The 20,979-nt window shown below is 42.2% G+C and overlaps 1 protein-coding gene across 2 annotated transcripts in view; it reads left to right on the top strand.

Moving 5' to 3' along the window:
• LAMA3 (laminin subunit alpha 3) overlaps positions 1–20,979 on the top strand; it is a 271,772-nt gene that overhangs the window by 111,162 nt on the left and 139,631 nt on the right. For both annotated transcript variants that reach the window (XM_023207778.2, XM_023207777.2), the window contains exons 13-17: positions 15,392–15,529; positions 18,040–18,086; positions 19,364–19,463; positions 20,131–20,183; positions 20,411–20,516. In XM_023207778.2, the coding sequence (XP_023063546.1) occupies positions 15,392–15,529; positions 18,040–18,086; positions 19,364–19,463; positions 20,131–20,183; positions 20,411–20,516 (444 nt within the window). The remainder of the gene's footprint in view (positions 1–15,391; positions 15,530–18,039; positions 18,087–19,363; positions 19,464–20,130; positions 20,184–20,410; positions 20,517–20,979) is intronic.

Below are 20,979 nucleotides of genomic sequence, written 5' to 3'. Positions count from 1 at the left end.
GAAGAAGAACCCGGAAGTGCACCATCTTGCCTCGGTTCGTCCAAACAAGAAACGTAAAATTAGGAGACAGGGAAAAGATCACTGAGGCGAAGCATTCATAGCAAGGGAGAAAACAGACAGGCAGACATGAAACTTAAGATGTACAGCAGCCTGGGCCCACTGAATGAAGGGCAAACAAGCTAACCCAATTCTGAAGGTCCTGAGGGTATCACTATTAGATTAAGTAAATGGACATTTATAGTGATAGCTGTAGGTCATGAGAAAGAGTTAAATTATGTCTCATGTACCTGCTTCATTGGGAAGGAGAGTATAAAATACATTTGAGTAAGAGTACTAGATTAAATAGTTAAAATATTAATAGTTAAAATGAGTACTAGATGAAATAGTTAACTAGTAGTTAATAGTTTGGTGATTAGAGAGTCAGTTATGACTCTTTACAGTTTCACATGACAGAAAACTAGATCTAAACTGCTTAAGGCAAAAATAACTTCTTGGCAGTAATAGAAAAGTCCAGGCATATTTGGTTTCAGGAATAGCTTGATCTAGTGGCTTAAAAGATTGTTTTTCTTTATCTATACACTCTGCTATCTTGTATATTGGCTTCATTGTTAGGCCTCAGATGATAGTAAAATGGCAGCCAGCAGCTCTTAGACACACATTATTATGGACTGAATTGTGTCCCTAAAAATTCATATGTTGAAGCCCTAACCCCCAATGTGACTGTATTTGGAGTAAGAAAGTAATTAAGGTTTAATGAGGTCATAAGGGTGGAGCCCTGGTCTGATAGGACTCATGTCTTTATAAGAAGAGACCCAAGACAGTTCGTTCACTCTCTCTCTCCCTCTGTCATGTGAAGACACAGTTACACAGTGAGAAGGTGGCCATCTACAAGCCAGAAAGCAGGCCCTCAGCAGAAACTGAACCAGCCAGCACCTTGATCGTGAACTTCCCAGCCTCTAGAACTGGAGAAATAAATTTCTATTGTTTAAGCCAGCCAGTCTATGGTATTTTGTTATGGCAGCTCAAGGTGACTTAATACATATCCTTCTAGGTTCAAGACTAGGAAAAGAGTATGCTTTCCACCAGGACACATCTGGTTCTGATTGGACCACATGCCAGTTCTGGAATTAGTCCTGTGGCCGTGGAATTCAGTGCACTGATTGGCCAAGCCTGAGTCTTCCCCCATATCCACAGAACTAGAAGTGGGGTCAACACCATCTGAATAGCATGAATGGAGCAAGGGAAGAGAGGTTCCCCCATGGTAAAATCAGGGTGCCATAGCCAAGACAGGATGGCAAAACTATGTGTCAGTAAAATCCTCAGCAATTTGAGAAAACATAGTTCCCCAAAGTGACCAATCCTGAGAAAGATTGGGAAACCCTGTGAGGTTTAACTGTAGCATTCTTTTCCTTAAGAAACTGACATCTAAATCAAAAGCTCTTTAATCAGCTACAGTACATGAAGATAATGTCGTATCTCTTATTTTAAATGGTTGGAGCCAGGACTCCTTTTTAAAAATAAGTGTTTATCTTCCCATTGATTTTTTTTTAATTTTTAAAATTTTTAGATGGGATCTCACTATATTGCCCAGGCTGACCTTTAACTCCTGAGCTCAAGTGATCACCCCACCTCTGCTCTCAAAGTGCCGGGATTATAGGCGTGAACCACCACGTCTGGCCTCATTGATATTTTTCGTAGAGTTGATTTGGACCTCTGCTTCTAAAGGTCTACCAGACCATTCTGACCTCACCGGAAGCATGAGAGGGAAAAGACTATCAAGCCTCTCAGAGAGGGGCTGGAGGACATCAGCAGGCATGCTTCTGGCCCCGGCAGGTGAATGTCTGGGGTCAGCCTCTGCTGGATTCTCTGTGGTCTAAAGTCTTGGCTCAAGTGAAGGACTAATACATACAGATCCAACCTCGAAGAAGCCTGCCCATGCTTAAGAGCTGTTTTCTGAGCTGTGCAAGAAATTTACTGCCTCGTGTGGTGTCGAGGTGTACCTTGCAGTTTGTTGTTTAGGGTTTGAACCATTCTGGTAAGAGTTTGGGAGGATGCAACATTTTGTCTGTGATGGCTTCCCCTTGTCTTGTAACTACCTTTTTTTTCTGATAGCTATTGTGATTTTTTTTTTTTTAGAGGGAATTAATTACTTGACCCACTGAATTTTACAACCAAATCAACATGGCTCACAATGGTGTATCAGCTGGCCCAGTATATTCTAGCCAAAAAGTGCTCTTACAGCTTTGCTCTTTCTTGCTTTAAAAATTTTCAAAATCTGGCTAGGCATGGTGGCTCACGCCTGTGATCCCAGCACTTAGGGAGGCTAAGGTTGGCGCACCACCTGGGTCAGGAGTTCTAGACCAGTCTGGCCAATGTGGGAAAACCTCGTCTCTATGAAAAAATACAAAAATTAGCTGGGCATGGTGGCACATGCCTGTAATCCCAGCTACTCGGGAGGCTGAGGCACAAAAATTGCTTGAACCCAGGAGGCAGAGGTTGCAGTCAGACAAGATTGCACCACTGCACTTCAGCCTGGGCAACAGAGCGAGACTCCGTCTAAAAAAAAAAAAAATTCAAAATTTTCTTTAAAGAGAATTTTAAAACCCTTTTAAGCTGCTTTTGCCAACTGCAGTCCTGGATTTATGTTTTGCATTAAATTAATTTACTCCAGACTTTTCTAAGTACAATGCAGTATTTTTTTCATTTTGACTTTGACTCACTGAAGTGCCCTATGGTTTTCTTTTTGGGGGAATTAATCAAATTAATATATATATGAGACCATATTGGAGAATTGTCTATATGTATATAAAATATATATTTATGTTTATGGGTTTTTTGACTGTGTCTTCGACCACAGAATACAACTGTTAATTTGGTTATTTAGGGGGTTTACTCTTCCCTCTTTCTCCTCCCCATCCCTCATTCCTGCCTTCCTCTCCTCCTTTTTCCCCCTACCCTTCTTCATTTTTTTCTTCCTCTTCCTCTTCCTCTTTTCCTCCTTCCTATTCCCCTTTCCCCTCCTTTTCTGGAGCAGCTTGTTAGGCAGCAGCTAGCTAGTACTCAGAACAGAGGGTAGGAAGGCAGCAATGTGGAAATGGGTGGTCCTTTCATGACATGAACTGAAGGTACCTGGAAGTGCAGCTTCCTCCAGCCCCACCCACGTGACTTGACCCAGGGCCCAGAACCATTCCCATTAGAGTCTGATGTAGCCTTTGGGTTGTGGTATCAGGGCTTTCTTTAGAAAAGTCCTATAAATATGTTGCCAGTGAGAGATATAGTGTTGCTTCGCTCATGAGCTTATTACTGCAGGTGAAGAGGAAGGCACTCTTTATGGCAATACCTGTCTGATAGCAATGTTGCAAGATACAATGAGATAACACATACCAAGAATTATACAGGGCTGGACCTGAAGAAGGATTTCAATAGTTTCTCATTCTCTCATGTAACAACCAGCTATTTGTCAGGTACTGTGGAACAGGGCTACATTTAATCCTGGAAGACATTCAAGACCATGACAGACAAGCCCCTGTCCTCTAGGACCTTTATGATCATTATTTTAAAGACTTTTTTTGGTGATCCTTATTTTATATTCTTCTTGAGAGTAAGTTTCTTAAAGCAGAAACAATGAGGAGTAGACAAGAAGAAGTAAAATACTCCAGAAACTCCAAAGGACCTGGAGCAAAACAAAGAGCAGAACTGAAATATTTTTAAAGCCTTATAGTATTTCCAAGAGTGAGAAAAGGGCTGCCAATGCTTGAGTTGGTGTTTGGGATTTGGCAGTTTTTACTAATAGTTGGATTAAAATGAGAAGTGTGTTGCCAGATTAATTCACAATTTTAAAACACTGCAAATGCTTTTAAGGTCAAGCCTTTGTTTTTACCTCCAAAGAGTAACTGGGTCTTCTGGCTCCCCAGATAACCCCTGTGGTCCTAAGACCAGTGTCTGTGTCACCCTCGTTATGCTGTGGAGCTGCCACCATTGCGCTCCGGGCAGCTACCCTAATGCCTGCATGGATGTTTTCCTCTCTGCATTCACTTTCCTTTAGGGCAGAAATAGCAGAACAAGCCTGTAGTAGCCAGGGTTCTCCAGAGAAACAGAACCAATCGGAGGTGTGTGTGTACATATGGAGAAAGAGAGAGAGAGGGAGACAGAGAGAGAGAAAGATATATATATATTTTAAGGAATTGGCTCATGAGATTGTGAGGGCTGACAGGTCTGAAATCTGTAGGTTGAACTGGCAGGCTGGAGGCCCAGAAAAGAGTTGATTCTGCAGCTCAAGTCTAAAGACAGTCTGGAGGCAGAATTCCTCCCTCTTCTTCAGGGGACATTAGTCTTTTTGTCTTAAGACTTGTAGCTGATTGGATGAGGCCCACCCACATGATGGAGAATGATCTGCTTTATTCAAAATCTACTGATTTAAATGTCAATCTTGTCTAAAAAATACCTTCACAGTGACCTTTAGGCTGGCATTTGACCAAACATCTGGGCATCATAGCCTAGTCATGTTGACATATAAAATTACCCAACACTAGTTCTTGCCTCGCCAACTTGGCACTCATATACATTTCTTGAAACCGTACTTAATCGTCAATAAAGAGTATAACAAGACACAATTCTGACTAACATGATACGACTATCCTGTATACAATTGAAAATGCACTAACCCTTTCCCCAGAAGAAGAAATAAAGTCCTTGGGTAATGTTCGAGCTTCCCCTTGATATCCTGTAACTTCAATACTGTGGTATTAAGTCAATACGTCTTAGGTTGAATGATAAGGAGATGAGAGAGTGAAGAAAACAAAAGATGACTTTCCTTTTATTTTTAGTTGACAAATAATAATTGTGCATATTTATGCGGTACAGAGTGATATTGCCATACGTAGATACAGTGTGTAATGATCAAGTCAGTAGTTAGCATATCTGTCACCTCGAAAATTCATTTCTTTTTTTTGTGAACATTCAAAATCCTCTCTTCCAGTTTTTTGAAAATATACACTAAATTATCGTTAACCACATTCACCCTACAGTGTTAGGGAACACTAGGATGTATTCTTACTTAGCTGTAGTTTCGTATCCATTAAGCAATCTCTGTCTATCCCCACTCCTACACTTCCGAGCCTCTATTAACCATTGTGCTGTTCTCTACTTCTATGAACTCAAATTTTTTAAGCTCCTATATATGAGTGAGAATATGCAGAATTTATCTTTCTGTTCCTGATGTACTTCATTTAACATAATGTCCTTCAGGCTCATCCATATTGCCGTAAGTAACAGGATTTCATTTACTTTTGTGGTTGAATAGTATTCCCCTGTGTATATATACCTCATTTTCTTTATCCATTCATCTGTTGATGGGCATTTAGGTTGACTTCATATCTTGATTGTTGTGAATAAAGCTGCAGTGAACATGGGCATACAAGTCTATTCACAATAGCAAAGACATGGAATCAATCTAGATGCCCGTCAACAGTGAACTGGATAAAGGAAATACGGTACTTATACACCATGGAATAGAATGCAGCCATAAAAAAGAATGAAATCATGTCCTTTGCGGTGACATTGATGCAGCTGAAGGCCATTATCCTAAGTAAATTAACACAGGAGTAGAAAAACCAAATACTGTACATTCTCACTTATAAGTAGGAGCTTAACATTGAATACACATGGACATAAAGATGAGAACAATAGACACTGGACACTGGGAACTTCTAGAGGGAGGAGGATGAGAGGTGGGTGAAGGCTGAAAAACTACCTATCAGGTACTATGCTCAGTACCTGGGCGATTTTTTGGTTTCATACACTAAACCTCAGCAACACGCAATTTACCCATATAACTAACAAACCTACACGTGTACCCTCTGAACCTAAATTAAAAGTTGAAAAAAAAGTTATCTTCATTTTAGAGCCTAAAAAACTCCGTAGGGGCACAGGTATCCCTTTGATACACTGATTCCCTTTTCTTTGGATAGATACTCAATAGTGAGATGGCTAGATTATATGGTAGTTCTACTTTTAGTTTTTAAATAAACCTCCATACCATTTTCCATAATCACTGTACCAATTTACATTCCCACCAACAATGTATAATAGTTTTCTTTTCTTCACATCCTTTCCAGCATTTGCTATTTTTGGTCTTTTTGATAATAGCCATTCTAACTGGAGATGATATCTCATTGTGGGTTTGATTTTCATTTCCCTGATGATTAGTGATGTTGAACATTTTTTCGTATACTTGTTGCCCTTTTGTATGTCTTCTTTTGAGAAATGTCTATTGCCCACTTTTAAATCACATTATTTGATTTTTTGCCATTCAGTTGGAAAACAAAGATTTTTGTTTCACATACATACAACATACACATATACATAAAAAACATATTCATTACAAAATAGGAAGAAATACTCACTACAATTACAAATACTAATTTCTGTAACAGGTCACATGGTCGGAGCTGGTATAAGTTGAGCATCCCAATTACCAAAATCCAAAATGCTCTCATATCCAAAACTTTTTGAGTGCTGACATGATGCTCAAAGCAAATACTCATTGGAAAATTTTGGATTTTGAATATTCAAATTTGAGATGCCCAATCAGGTATAATGCAAATATTCCAAAATCTCAAAAATAAAAAATCTAAAACATGTTTGGTCCCAAGCATTTCGGATAAGGGATACTCAAACTGTATTTGTAACTACCTTCTTCTACCACCCATTCCACATTCCCTTTGCCCTCAGCAAGCACCTCATGGTTCTTTACCTGGGGAAGTGACAGAAATCTTCATTCTTGAAGGGTCTCGGACATCAGTAGTCTTGCCTGAATTGGGTTGTAGTTTTCTATTGACTTTAATCACAAGACACGGTAATACTAAGAGACATCTTAAGTCATCTCCTCTATTCTAGACATATTCTTCCTTACCTCCATTTTGGAAGAGCAGTTCATTTTCCCCTTGGTAATAAGTGGAACACAATTGCTTCTATCTTTGTCTGTTGATTCGGGGGACTGAGGAAACCAGGTAGCAGTCGTAACTTCCAGTTCAATAGAATGATTGTCATGCTCCTGGTAGAAGCATTTCTTCCTCTGGAACTAAGACCTCTCGACCACTGGAGCAGAAGGCAGCTGGGACTGGAAGCTAGTGGATCACTAGGGTTTATAGTGAGTGATGCCATTCCCATTTCTACCTCTTGATTCCTGAACTCCTGAATCTTGGCTATCAGAGCAACCAGATATGATACAATGATTCAGAGCAGATATTGCCTTCTGGAGAACCTTGCCTCAGCCCCGCAAGGTACTGCCTCCTAGCTGACACTGTAACGGGGTGTTCAAAAGACCATTCCACTGTTGTATTCAGCCACCTGTTCAGGATGGTGGGGAAAGTGGTAAGATTAATGAATTCCATGACCATGGGCTCACTGCTGCATTCCATTTGTTGTGAAGCGAGTTCCTTGATCAGAAGAAATGCTATGTGGATACTATGACAGTAAATAAAACACTCTGCAAGTCTACAAATGTAGTTTTGACAGAAGCATTGCATGCAGAGAAGGAATTTCTGTATCCAAGTAAGTGTCCATTCCAGTAAGAACAAAAACACTTCCCCTTCCATGATAGAAGCAGTCCAAAGTAATCAGCCTGCCACCGGGTAGCCAGCTGATTACCCTGGAAAATGGTGCCATATTGAGGACTCGGTGTTAGTCTCTGCTGCTTGCAGACTGGGGACTCAGCTGTGGTGAGTGGAAGTATATTTTGCTGAGCCCAGGGATAACCTCCATCCCTGCCCCCATGGCTACTTTGTTGTGAGCCCACTGGATAACGATAGAAGTGGATGGGACAGAGGCTGCCTGGTATCCACAGAACAGATCCTCCTGTCTACTTGGGAAGCATTCACATAGGACATGTTTCTTAGCCATTTAGAGAGGGTTTTCACTCAGACCCTTCCCCAGATCTCCCTGTCACCAATTTTCCAATCATGTTTTTTCAAAGTCCCTGGCCATCCAGTCAAAGAAATGGCCACAGCCCATGAATCAATATGTAATTTCACATTTGGCCATTTCTCCTTCCGAGCAAAGTGAACAACCAGCACACTGCTCAAAGTTCTCCCCACTGGGAGGATTTCCCTTCACCACTGTCCTTCAGGATGTCCCAGGAAGGTGAAAAAGTGATGCAGCTGTCCACTTTTGGGTGGTGCCTGCATATCATGCAGTACCTGGTCTAAACCAGGCCTAACTGTTTTTTTTCTTTGTCGACTGATCACAAGGAACTCGCCATAATGCTGGAGATGTGGAATGTAACAGGAGTGTGGAGCATGGCGTTCTTTGCATAGCCTACTTGTGTAGAGGCTGCTTGGGTCCAGTCTTACATATACCACTTCCACTTGATGACGGAATGCTGCTGTGCTTGCCCAGCTTATGGCTTTGTGGGTCAGATAACACCCAGTTCATAATGGTCAGCTCACATCACATAGTGACTTCATGGCCCATGATTAAGCCTTCTGTCTCTACTGAGACCCAGTAGAAAGTGAAAAGCTCTTTCTCAAAAAAAAGTTTTCTGCAGAGGATGGCTTATATGCAGAGGGTGGCAGGGCTTTGCTCCAAAATCCTAAGGGTTTTTACTGTGATTCACTTATGTGGGCCTGCTGAAGGCTCCAAAAAGCATCCCTATCTGCCACTGCCACTTAAAAGCACCATTAGATCTGCTCAGTCATATGCTTTAAGTGGCCGAGCAGCTTGCACAGCAGCCTGGACCTGCTGCAGAACCTTCCGTTGTTCTGGGACTTACACTACTGGACCCTTAGAAATTTAACTGAGGTAGAAGACTCTGGATTTTTTATTGGATTTAATTTTCATCTTCTGACACCCAAATGTCTTACCAATAAGTCTAGAGTAGTTTCTACTTCTTGCTCACTAGCTCCAATTGGCATAATATCATCAATGTAATAGACCAATGTGATGCCTTATGGGAGGGACAGGTGATCAAGATCCCTGCAACCTAAATTATGACACAGGACCAGAGTTGATAGATCCCTGATGTAGGACAGTGATATAGTTTGGATGTTTGCCCCTCCAAACCTCATGTTGAAATCTGATCCCCAGTGTTGTAGGTGGGGCATGGTGGGAGATGTTTGGGTCACAGAGATGGATCCTTCACGAATGGCTTAGTATTGTCCTCCTGATAGTGAGTGAGATCGCTCTCTGAGTTCACCTGAGATCTGGTTGTTTAAAAGGCTGTGATACCTCCCCCTAGCTTGCTTCTGTTCTTGCTATGTGATGTACTGGCTCCCCTTTACCTTCTGCCATGAGTTGTAAGTTCCTTGAGACCCTCACCAGAAGCAGATACTAACACCATGCTTCCTGTACAGCTTGTAGAACTATGCCAATTAAATTTCTTTTCTTCATAAATTACCCAACCCCGGGTATTTCCTTATAGCAACACAAGAATAGCCTAATACAGTAAAAGTATATTGCTGGCCTAGCCAGTTGAAAGCAAACTGCTTGTTGGTTTTTACTACAAGATGTGAAGGAAAAAAGCATTTGCCAGACGAACAGCTGCATTCCAGGTGTCAGGTGATAGGTTATTTTGCTCAAGCAATGAAGCCACATCTAGTATAGCAACTGCAATTGGAGTTATACCTGGTTAAGTTTATAATAATCTACTGTCATTCTCCAAGATCCATCTATTTCCTGTACAGGCCAAATAGATGAATTGAATGGGCAAGCAGTAGGAACCACCACCCCTGCATCTTTCAGGTCTTTGATGGTAGTACTAATCTCTGCAATTCCTGCAGGAATGATGTATTGCTTTTGGTTGTACTATTTTCCTAGGTAGAGGCAGTTCTAACGGCTTCCACTTGGCCTTTTCCCTCATAATAACTCTCACTCCATAGGTCAGGGAACCAATGTGAAGATTTTGCCATTTACTGAGGATGTATATTCCAGTTATGAATTCCAGAACTGGGGAAATAACTACAGGATGATTTCAGGAACCCGCTGCACTCATTATAAGATGGACCTGAGTTAAAGCTTCATTGATCACCTGACCCCCATAAAACCATACTCTGACCAGAGGGCCACAGTGATATTTTGGGTCTCCTAGAATTAGTGTCAATTTAGAGCTGATGTCCAAAAATAGAAAGAATAGAAAGATCTGATTATTTCCTTTTTGCCACCTTACAGTCACTTTGGTAAAAGGCCATAGGTCTTTTTGGAAAAGGCTAGGAGAAAGATTTACCTCATAAATGTTTGGTGGTGGAGTGGAGTTCTTCCACATAGTATCTACTCTCCCCTTCGTTCAAAGAGTTCTGGGTCTGTAAACCAGCTTAGGTCTGGGAATTGATTGAGGGGACATGACTCTATTTTTATGTTTCAAGTTAGACTTGTTCATTTGACCTAGAACTCTTCCACTTCTACAAAGCAAGTCAGAATTTGCTAGACTTCCCATCTATTTCACTCCCAGGAACACCATGATCAACTAATCAGCACAGGTCTCTGAATCAGACTATTCTGACTGCTGTTTCAACTCTGCTGTCCATTATGGTAACCACACCCACCTTGCTTTTGGTGGTTTATTGCCACCATTTAGCTGCCACCAACCTGGGGCCCAGTTACCCCCATTGTACTTAGGTTTTCCAATTCGATGGCAGCAGTTTCCACACCTTTAATATCGATTCTCACAGATATTCCTCAAATAGCTGTCTGTCTGTTTAAATTGGAAAAATCATTTAGTTCTTTTGGAGTGTAGTGTACCTTCTCATGGGTCATACTTGGTACTTCACCTTTCAGGGCTTGCTGGGATTTGAGTCCAGTTATCAGTTGATAAGGAAAGTCAGATGGAGGTGGGTCCTGAAGAGAACCAGTAGGGTCTTCCATGACAGCTCCCTCAGGGGAGGTCATTACAGCTTTCTCAGGCAAAGCAGGGTTAACCTGCTCAAACATGGTGGGGTGCAGTTGCTTCTTCTGACAAAGAAGACTCATTGGAATTTAGGGGTTCAGTGTCCCCATCTTTATCATGATCTTCCCATATGTCCCCAAACCAATTTTCAAAGTCCCATTCCTTCCCAATCTATGCCCCCACTTTAACAGCAGATCCTCTGCAAGGTTTGGAATTTAACTTGCATTGCAATTCAGACACTCACAGGATGAAGATTCTTGGTTTGGTTTTCTGCAGTCTCAGCTCTGAGGCTGTAGGAGATAAGGATTTCTTTCTGGGAAGACACAGAAACTTTCAGGTCATTTATGCTACATTTGAGTGGGAATTCAAATCCCTCAACTCCTTTTCTTTCCCTACTTTGTCCAGCCCAATTAGGAGCAACCAACCAAGCTCATTATGCCCATTAGTTTGACAGAAATGTTCTATGTTATCAAATACGTGGTCACCCAGAACCCTGCCTATCATAATGATTTGATTAGGAGTATCTAATAGTGATATTTTTGTGTATCTCTATTACCACATCACACCAATGACTATCAGTGCTTTCTTCACTAATTTCATTAGTGCCTCTAAATCTAGTCATTTAGAGAACCAATTCCAGAAACCCCCAAACCAGTTCAGAGAATTTATTCTTAAAATTCTCTTCCTGGCTGGGCATGGTGGCCTATTCCTATAATGTCAGCACTTTGGGAGGCTAATGTAGGAGAATCACTTGAGGCCAGGAGTTTGAGACTAGCCTGGACAACATAGTGAGACCCTACCTGTATTTATGAATTTAAAAAAATTCTGGTCCTCTAAGAATACTTCTCTTGGTGCCAAAATCTGTATTAGTCAGGGTTCTCTAGATAGATAGATAGGCACATAGATAAATATAGATATAGCGATACATCTTATCTACTTAAAATATAGATATAGCAATACATCTTATCTACTTATCTATGTACATATATATTGTATGCATGTGTGTGTGTGTGTGTGTGTGGATGGGGAGAGGTTTATTTTAAGGAATTGATTCACATAGTTGTAGGGGCTGGCAAGTCCAAAATCTGCAAGGTAGGCTAACAGGTTGGAGATGCAGTCAAGAGGTGGTTTTGTAGCTTGAGTCCAAAGGCAATGTGTAGGCAGAATTCCTTCTTCCTTGGTGGACATCTGTCTTTTTCTCTTAAGGCTTTCACCTGATTGGATGAGGCCCACTCACATGATGGAAGATAATCTACTTTACTCAAAGTCTACTGATTTAAATGTTAATCTCATCTAAAAAAATACCTTCACAGCACCATCTAGACTAGTGTTTGACCATTTGACAACATAGTTAGCCAAGTTGACACAAAATTAACCACTGTAGAACCCAAGAACATTTCCTCAGAATTCTACCAGTAGGTAGAGACTTAACCTCTGCAGACAGGCCAGTTGGGACCATGGGCCATGAGAGAAGACAGGTGAAAATGGCAATAGGAGATCTGAGTGTTTGTCCTTCTGTCTGCCAATAGCTAGGGGAGCATTAGGCATGCTTTGTATGGAGTGGGTAGTGTCTTGTGGGAGAGCTGTGTTCTATGTCAATCATTCTCTAGTCCTTCTTCTGGATTTTTAGCTCTTTGAGATCAGGGAATACAGTCAACTCCCAGTATCCATGGGAGATTTGTTCCAGGACCATCCATTGACACCAAAAGCCAAGGATACTCAAGTCTCTGATATAAAATGGCACAGTATGGCAGGTGTGGTGGCTCATGGCTGTAATCCCAGCACTTTGGGAAGCTGAGGCGGGGAGATCAGGAGGTCAGGAGATCGAGACCATCCTGGCTAACATGGTGAAACCCCGTCTCTACTAAAAAAATACAAAAAAATTAGCTGGGCGTGGCGGCAGGCGCCTGTAGTCCCAGCTACTCGGGAGGCTGAGGCAGGGAATGGCGTGAACCCAGGAGGCGGAGCTTGCAGTGAGCCGAGATCGCACCACTGCACTCCAGCCTGAGTGACAGAGCAAAACTGTCTCAAAATACATAAATAAGTAATAAATAATAAAATAAAATGGCACAGTATTTGCAAATAAACTGCACACATCCTCCTATATACATTAAATTTCTAGATTACTCATAATGCATAATGTAATGTAAATGCTACATAAATAATTGTTATATCGCGTTATTATTTTGTTTGTATTATATTTGTTTTTTTTTCAGTTGTGTTTTTTCTGAATATTTTTGATCTGTGTTTAGTTGAATGCACGGATCCCGAACCACAGATATGGAAGGCTAACTGTACATGTTTTTACGTTTACCTCCACCATAACACCTAGCAAGGGTGCTGCTTGAACACAGTAGGCCTTCAATCAACGTCTGCTGGATGGATGACTGTAAAATAGGAAAGTGAAATGGTGGTAAATTCTGTGAGTCTGCAACTACTTGTGTCTCTCTGAACAAGTCACATAGCCTGTTGAAACTCCTAGGTAATTTGTAAGTGAGTAAACTAGCCAGGTTCCCCTCCATCACTGAGAGTTTCTTTTATGTTTCCGATGACAACTCAGGTAAATTCTGTCATTCACCATCATTTACTAAAAATCTGTTTCAGAGAAATTCACCGTACATGGGTTGGGCCGTCACAGAGAATGAAAATAACATGGTCTCGTCCCTGTGGGGGCCCCATGGGCCAAGGCTTAGATTCCAAGTCTACCTGTAAATAAATCACCAGAATTGGGGCTTTACCTTATGAATCTTTTCTTTCCCAAGGCTCCCAACTAGCATGGAATTTTTGAAACCTTGCCAACAGGTTGTATCTTTTACTGCGTACACTACACTGGATATAAATTTGGAAGTCAGATTTACCAACTCATTGATTTTCATTAATTCAGTATGAGAAAGTGTAAAGAGCACCTCCCCACGCACTGGGGGACTTGGGTAATTAGAATAATGTTAATAAGCGTGAACACTTCCTGAGCATTTTGGCTGTGCAAAGCATCATGCTCAGTGCTTTATTGCTGATGATTCTCTGATGACTTCATAAAGTAGGTGCTATTATCAGCTTCAGTTTACAGAAGAGGAAACTGAGGCTTAAAGAAGCTAAGCAACTAGCCGTGACTGCAGGGCTGTTAAGTGGCACAGCTGGTACTGAAATCCAGACGTGTCTGACTCCAAAGACTGAAGCCCTTTGTTAGAGACTAATCCATTGACTTTAGAAATGCCCTTTAACTTCTGAACTTCACCATGTAATAATGGGATTCAATGAGATGCTCTCTCTAGTTTCTTTCAGTTCTTAAGACGTAGAACTCTTCAGCCGGAGAAGTCAGTCAGGTCATTTCCACTGCTCATCCCTCTCCAGAAGAAGGGTTTTTGCAATGCAAATGGGGATGACCTTGTACAACTCCAGCCCATAGAAGTCTAGTCTCATAGAGGCTAGTAGGGACCTGACCCAGTGGGAAGGGTGTCAAGAGGAGAATGAATGGCCAGCATCTGTTCTCTCCATCCACACATGTTTATTCATCACTTAGCCAAAGATCATGGTAACAGCTTGGGGGAGGGAGGAAACTAGGATGCCTTTCCCGTCTATTTCAATGTTGTCTGCACCATTTTTTCCATGACTATATAACTACACTAGACATTGAGAAAATAGGTATAAAGAGAGGAGGACAGAGAAGAACAGGGACAGTTGTAGGCTGATCTGGCCTGGAATGGCTTGTACTTGATATGGAATATTCAGTGGGATATGGAATTAAAGTGGCCCTCCAGTGAGTCACATCCCCCATCATTTGTTCCCTGCATCCTCCTCCTACGAATACCAGCTTTTTTTTTTTTTTTTTTTTTGAGACGGAGTCTCGCTCTGTCGCCCAGGCTGGAGTACAGTGGCCGGATCTCAGCTCACTGCAAGCTCCGCCTCCCGGGTTTACGCCATTCTCCTGCCTCAGCCTCCCGAGTAGCTGGGACTACAGGCGCCCGCCACCTCGCCCAGCTAGTTTTTTGTATTTTTTAGTAGAGACGGGGTTTCACCGTGTTAGCCAGGATGGTCTCGATATCCTGACCTCGTGATCCACCCATCTCGGCCTCCCAAAGTGCTGGGATTACAGGCTTGAGCCACCGCGCCCGGCCGAATACCAGCTTCTGTAGGTGAGCAGAATCCCCAAAACCATCACCCAGCACCTGAAAATCTTGCTGAACATGAAATTCATGACAGCAATAAAAACTAGCAGTTATTGAGTGCTCGCTGTGATAGGCGTTGTCCCCAGCTCTTTTATGTATTATCTTATGCAACCCTCACAACAAGTTATCAAATAAAAGTTAGCATCACTCCCATTTAAGGAAGGAGAAGCTGAGGCTTAGAGCAGTTGAATGGCTTGTTTCAGGTTCTCGATCTCATAAGAGATGGAGCTGGAACTTGCGTTTGGGTCTTTCTGGCTCCACCCTCATGCTCTGCTCCGGGGACGTGGTTCTTCCCCCTCCTATACCTGCAACCCCCGCCTGAGTCTGATTGAATTATTTCATCCAGCCTGCTGGTGTTCGGCCCTTGGGTCCTACCAGATGCCCTGCAGCTCAGTGACTGGACAGTGTGAATGTCGGCCAGGAGTTACAGGACAGCGGTGTGACAGGTGTCTCTCAGGAGCCTATGATTTCCCCCACTGCCAAGGTAGGGAAGCCAGCAGATAGCTGGAGGTCTGGTTCCTCTCTGAAGTGTGTGCAGCCAGCCTCCCAGAGAAGCCTGCAAATCCCCCACAGACCCACCACTGGCCATCCCTACATCCTGCTTTCACAGATCTAGTCTGCCTGGTTCCTCCCCTGTTCAAGTCTGGTTTGAAAACACGTATATCATATATGTACCCTCAATGGAATCCAGAAATGATTTTTTTTTAACTAAAAAGAATGTAAATTTCCATGCGCTAAACATGTGGGTTTCTTGGTTCACATGTCAGTTTTCTGTGGATAGCACTGTGGCATAGGTGACTCCTTTGAGCTAAAGGGGCCATTTGTTGTCTTCTGTCCCAAGGCATCTTGCCTTCTCTCGCTCCCAGCTTGTGGTGTTAATGCTAGCAGCACTGTAATGTTTCTAACAGATCCCCTTGCCAGCAGGCTTAGCAGGACCTTTGCTGTGTTTCAGGCCTCTCTCCTTGCCCTCCTCTGTCTTTCTGGGGGACCGTGTCATCACACTTCAGCCCAGGTGTTGGGGAAGGCTGGTGGGATGCACTAGAGTCTATGCAGTTTGGAGAGAGTGCACTGAGTGGGAGATGAAAACCAAGCCTACAGCTATGAGATGTGGTTGGTATTCATCCCTCCATTAATATGAGAGATCAAGGGTTGCTCATGTAGAGGGTCAGAAATGAGATGTCCACAAGTTTCCCTGAGTTCCCTGGTGTGTGCAGCCAGAGAACAGACCAGTAGCTCCTGTCAATGTCAGAGGACTCTTGCTACTGTGAAGAGGTGTTTGTGGAAGGCTGACCCAGAATATCCATCAGGAGAATGTGGTTTCTCAGACCCCTTCCTGCCCTTTGAAAACACGACTGACTTCATTTCCCAGAATCTTCCTAACCAGAATCCTCTGGAGACCAGGTTTCCTTGAGGGTGGAAGTTGCAGCAGGCAGTCAGAGGGGGTGCTTGCCTTTCAAAAGGCCTGAAGGTCCCTAGGATGTGACGGTATCCTGCATGGGTCTGCTCACCTCCATGGGCCTCAGGAGCAGAAGGAAGTGCTGTGGCTGCCTGGCAGAGAAGGTGAGCAGCCGCATTCATCCCAGGGCTGGATGGCAACGTTTGTGTCCTGGAGAGGAACCCGAGGCTGGGCATGGAACACAAACAGCTGGAAGTTGGTGTTGAGTATTACGGAAAAATGCAGAGAATAGGAGAACATCAGAAAAGAAAGAGAGGACAGGGCAGGGCGACTCATGCCTGTAATCCCAGCACTTTGGGAGGCCTAGGCGGGAGGATTGCTTGAGGCCAAGAGTTGGAGACCAGCCTGGGCAACATAATGAGATCCTGTCTCTAGAATTTTTATTTATTTTTTATTTTTTTGAGACAGAGTCTCACTCTGTCCCCCAGGCTGGAGTGCAGTGGCACGATCCCCGCTCACTGCAATATCCGCCTCATGGGTTCAAGCGATTCTCCTGCCTCAGCCTCCCGAGTAGCTGGGATTACAGGCGCCCACCACCACGCCCAGCTAATTTTTTGTATTTTTAGTAGAGATGGGGTTTCACCGTGTTAGCCAGGATGATCTTGATCTCCTGACCTCGTGATTTGCCCACGTTGGCCTCCCAAAGTGCTGGGATTACAGGTGTAAGCCACCACTCCCAGCCTCTAGAAAATATTTTTAAAAATAATCAGGCATGGTGGTGCATGCCTGTCGTTCCAGCTCCTCAGGAGGATGAGGTGAGAAGATCACTTGAGCCCAGGCATTGGAGGCTGCAGTGAGCTATGATCGTGCCACTGCACTCCAACCTGGGAGACTGAGCAAGACCCTGTCTCAAGAAAAAGAGTGAGAGAGAGAATTAGGATCATCAAGGGGAAGGTGAGGCAGACAGAAACAAACAAAACCAATAGGGTTAAGGAACAATTTGCAAGGAAACAAGATGCTATTATGGATTTATTTAAATGATTTGAAAAACCAGACTCAGAACAGACTTACCCAGTTCAAACATCATCCCACTGTATTGAAGAGAGATTATATTTGGTTTATAGTGTTATACTGAGTCAGGAAAACAAACCAATTGGTTTTATAAATAACTTTAGTACAGGTGGGAACAAGGAGGTGTGATAATTAAAGATGTACTTAGAAATTCTTGAACTTCTTTTAAATGGGCAATTAAAAGTCACTTGGTACAATATTGCCCTCTTCTGGACAATACTAATGATGCTCAAAATTTTAGAATCTTTCCCTAATCTCCTTCTTCATCAGCAGTTAGAAGTGAACTGTCATGAGTAGACAGGATAGAGATTTGTTCAGTGGCCAAAGAGGTAATTTGGAAATTAAGGACCATAAATGTCACTCAAGATGCCTGACTATGAATTGCATGCAGACTTTGCCACACATCTATCGAAAATATAAATGTAGATACACTATTTTTGAAAACAAAACTTTTTAAAACTTGAAACATCAAAACAAAGAGAAAAACAAACTACCAGATAATTTAAAAATTTCTGAATCATATTCAGGTTCCAGCAGTGCTTGTGACCCAGCTGGTACCATCGACTCCAATTTGGTAAGTAGACTATAAAAGGGTTGCAATTCTAACTATCTCCATTATTCTGATGCATATTAAGGACTAACAGTGTGGGCACTTCCAGAAATTAAAATAAGACCCAAGGCTAAATTGCTTAAAGAGGTCATTGTTGTTTTTCAAAGAGCATATGTGATTTTGTGATTTTTTTTCAAAAACTGAAGAATAAGATTTAAACTTGTTACTCTGGAGTCCTAGAGTGTAACTCTTACTGCAGGTTTGTGGTTTACTCAGAGGGTGTTGCCTCTGTGGAGCCCTGCACGTAAGTCTGACAAACATAATTAATACCATTGAGAAAATCAATGGCCAAGGGCACATTAAATAAAGTTGGCTGTGTACAAAATAATTACAATTTATTTTACATTATTCCAAGCACAATACCATGGTATTCTGAACAATTTTTTTCTTTTTCTTTGCCTTTTTTTTTTGCTCTTGTCGCCCAGGCTGGAGTGCAGTGCTGCGATCTCAGCTCATTGTAACCTCCGCCTTCTGGGTTCAAGCGATTCTTGGGCGTCAGCCTCCCGAGCAGCTGGGATTACAGGCACGCCCCACCACACCCAGCTAATTTTTGTATTTTTAGTAGAGACGGGGTTTCACCATGTTGGCCAGGCTGGTCTCGAACTCCTGACCTCAGGTGATCCACCCACCTCGGCTTCCCAAAGTGCTGGGATTACAGACGTGAGCTACCACGCCCGGCCTATTCTGAGCAATTTTCTAAGATAATTTAGAAATTGTCTGTCTTCTTGGCCTCAGAGCCTAGAGATGCCGACTTCCAGGCACAGAATGGATGGAGTGAGCGAGGTTCGGCCATCCTTCCTGTAAGCCTTGATGACATTGACGCAAGGCCGTGAATCTTGCGTATTACCAAAGCACTCTCAGATAAACAATTCTGTACTGATTTTCAACATGTTAAATATTCAGCATTTTTTCTATTTAAATTGGTAGTCTCTGCTGTAACAGTATCAACAGACACTGACAATGCTATTAATAAGAGTGATTTTGAAATTTTCTTTCTCTGTATTTTCCAATTTCTTTTTAACCACAAATGCGGATTACATGTATAACAAATAAATGAATAAAAATAAACAAAAGCAATTCGCAGACCGTTGAAATCAACCCAGTATTTTTTTCCCCCTGGAGACACTTAATTACTTTTCGTGACCAAAATATATTTCTGTGACAAGTCTTTGCTCACACACATGTTTGAAAACATGTCTTAATTCCAAGATGTCAAATGCTTGTTCGATTTTCATTGAAAGGGGTCTTGCCCATGCAAACTTCACGTTGAAGGCCCTACTTGCAGCATCTGCAAACCGTTGTATTGGAATCTGGACAAAGAAAACCCCAATGGATGTTCAGGTAGGTTTCTTATCTATCATAATTTACTATATTGTAATGTTCTCTTAATTTTCTCTGCCCCAGTGACTAAACCCACACACAAGAGCTATTTGTTGAATCACTTCAATGTGACAAGATTCTATGTAATGTTCTGATGTTCTCCCCCCACTTTTGGCAGAACTTCTGTCATTTTCAAAATCTCAGCAAGGGATTTCTAGCCTGTTTCTGTATGTATTTTGTTGTTTGAGAAGGCAGCTACTTGATAAATGGTTTTTATGTCCTTGTTTTTATAATCTACTTTTTCTGGTTTAACTTTAATTTTATGCTTATATCGAAGCCAGTATAAGGAATTAAAAACACCGAGTTCAGGATACTGAATAACCTTGAATAGAGTGTATTTCCATGCATGCATATCAGTAATGACGTTGGCATTGGAATCATTCAAAAATCCCATGATGTTGCAACTTTTGTCATGGAGTAGCCATAAACTAGCCGTTACTTTTTGTAGATGGATAGTATGGATTGGTCTGTTCTGCCAACTTCAGAAAGCAGTCCAATTTTAGGCCTCAGCGATGCAAACTCTCATTCCATTGAACTGTGCTGGCGTGTGCAGCTGTGTGATGTTCCCAGAGCCAGGAACTGTCTTTTGTGTCTCCCTTAGTTTAAGGCTGCTCTCTTATCTCCACAGAATGCCAGTGCCATAAGGCAGGAACAGTGAGTGGAACTGGAGAGTGTAGGCAGGTAAAGTGGGCCAAGTTTTCATGTGACAACAGCAGAATGTTACAGCAACTGCTTGTGGGGTTTCTGGGGGTGTGTGTTAGTACCTCTGTCATTCTGCAGTGCATGGTAATCCTTTCCAGATCCTGGCTACCCTGCTTCCTATTATACAACGAGCCAGTTTTCAATCTTGAAGATTAGTGAATTCTGTAGTTGTATAAAATGTTGTCATCTGGTTCATTGTTCTGTAGGGAGATGGTGACTGTCACTGCAAGTCCCACGTGGGTGGCGATTCCTGCGACACCTGTGAAGATGGATATTTTGCTTTGGAAAAGAGCAATTACTTTGGGTGTCAAGGTAAATAAGTCCAGTGGGCCCTGAGCAAAGCACAATGTTAATGGACAAAGATAGTCCAAATAACATTTCTTCTGAGTTTGTCATCTTCATGCAGACTTTCTGACGGGATGGCCCTGAAGCATTCTGTCCAGGGAATTTGGCCAAACATTGATTACATTGAAATTAGTAAATTGCAAGTGAAGCTGTTTCTACTTCTCTTCTACCAGCACACTGTGGGTTTAATTATAAGAAACATAACTGGGATGGGAGGGCATCTGTTAGTTTTATAAATAACATCAAGATTTAGTAATTTTAAAGATATATTTTATATTATCAAAAATGCTAGCATCAGATTTTCAGAGACAGTGTTGTGTTAAATAAGGGAATTACAGGACAGTTGCCCCACAAGGCTACTCCTGAATCTCTCGCTCGGCCCCTGGTTATCACATGTTCTTTAGAACAGCACGGTTTCTGAAGCATGTTT

The sequence above is a fragment of the Piliocolobus tephrosceles genome, chromosome 18 (genome assembly GCF_002776525.5).
Source record: "Piliocolobus tephrosceles isolate RC106 chromosome 18, ASM277652v3, whole genome shotgun sequence".
Classification (NCBI taxonomy): Eukaryota; Metazoa; Chordata; class Mammalia; order Primates; family Cercopithecidae; genus Piliocolobus; species Piliocolobus tephrosceles.
Note: the sequence above shows the minus strand (reverse complement) of the source record. Positions and strands in the feature narration are given on the sequence as shown.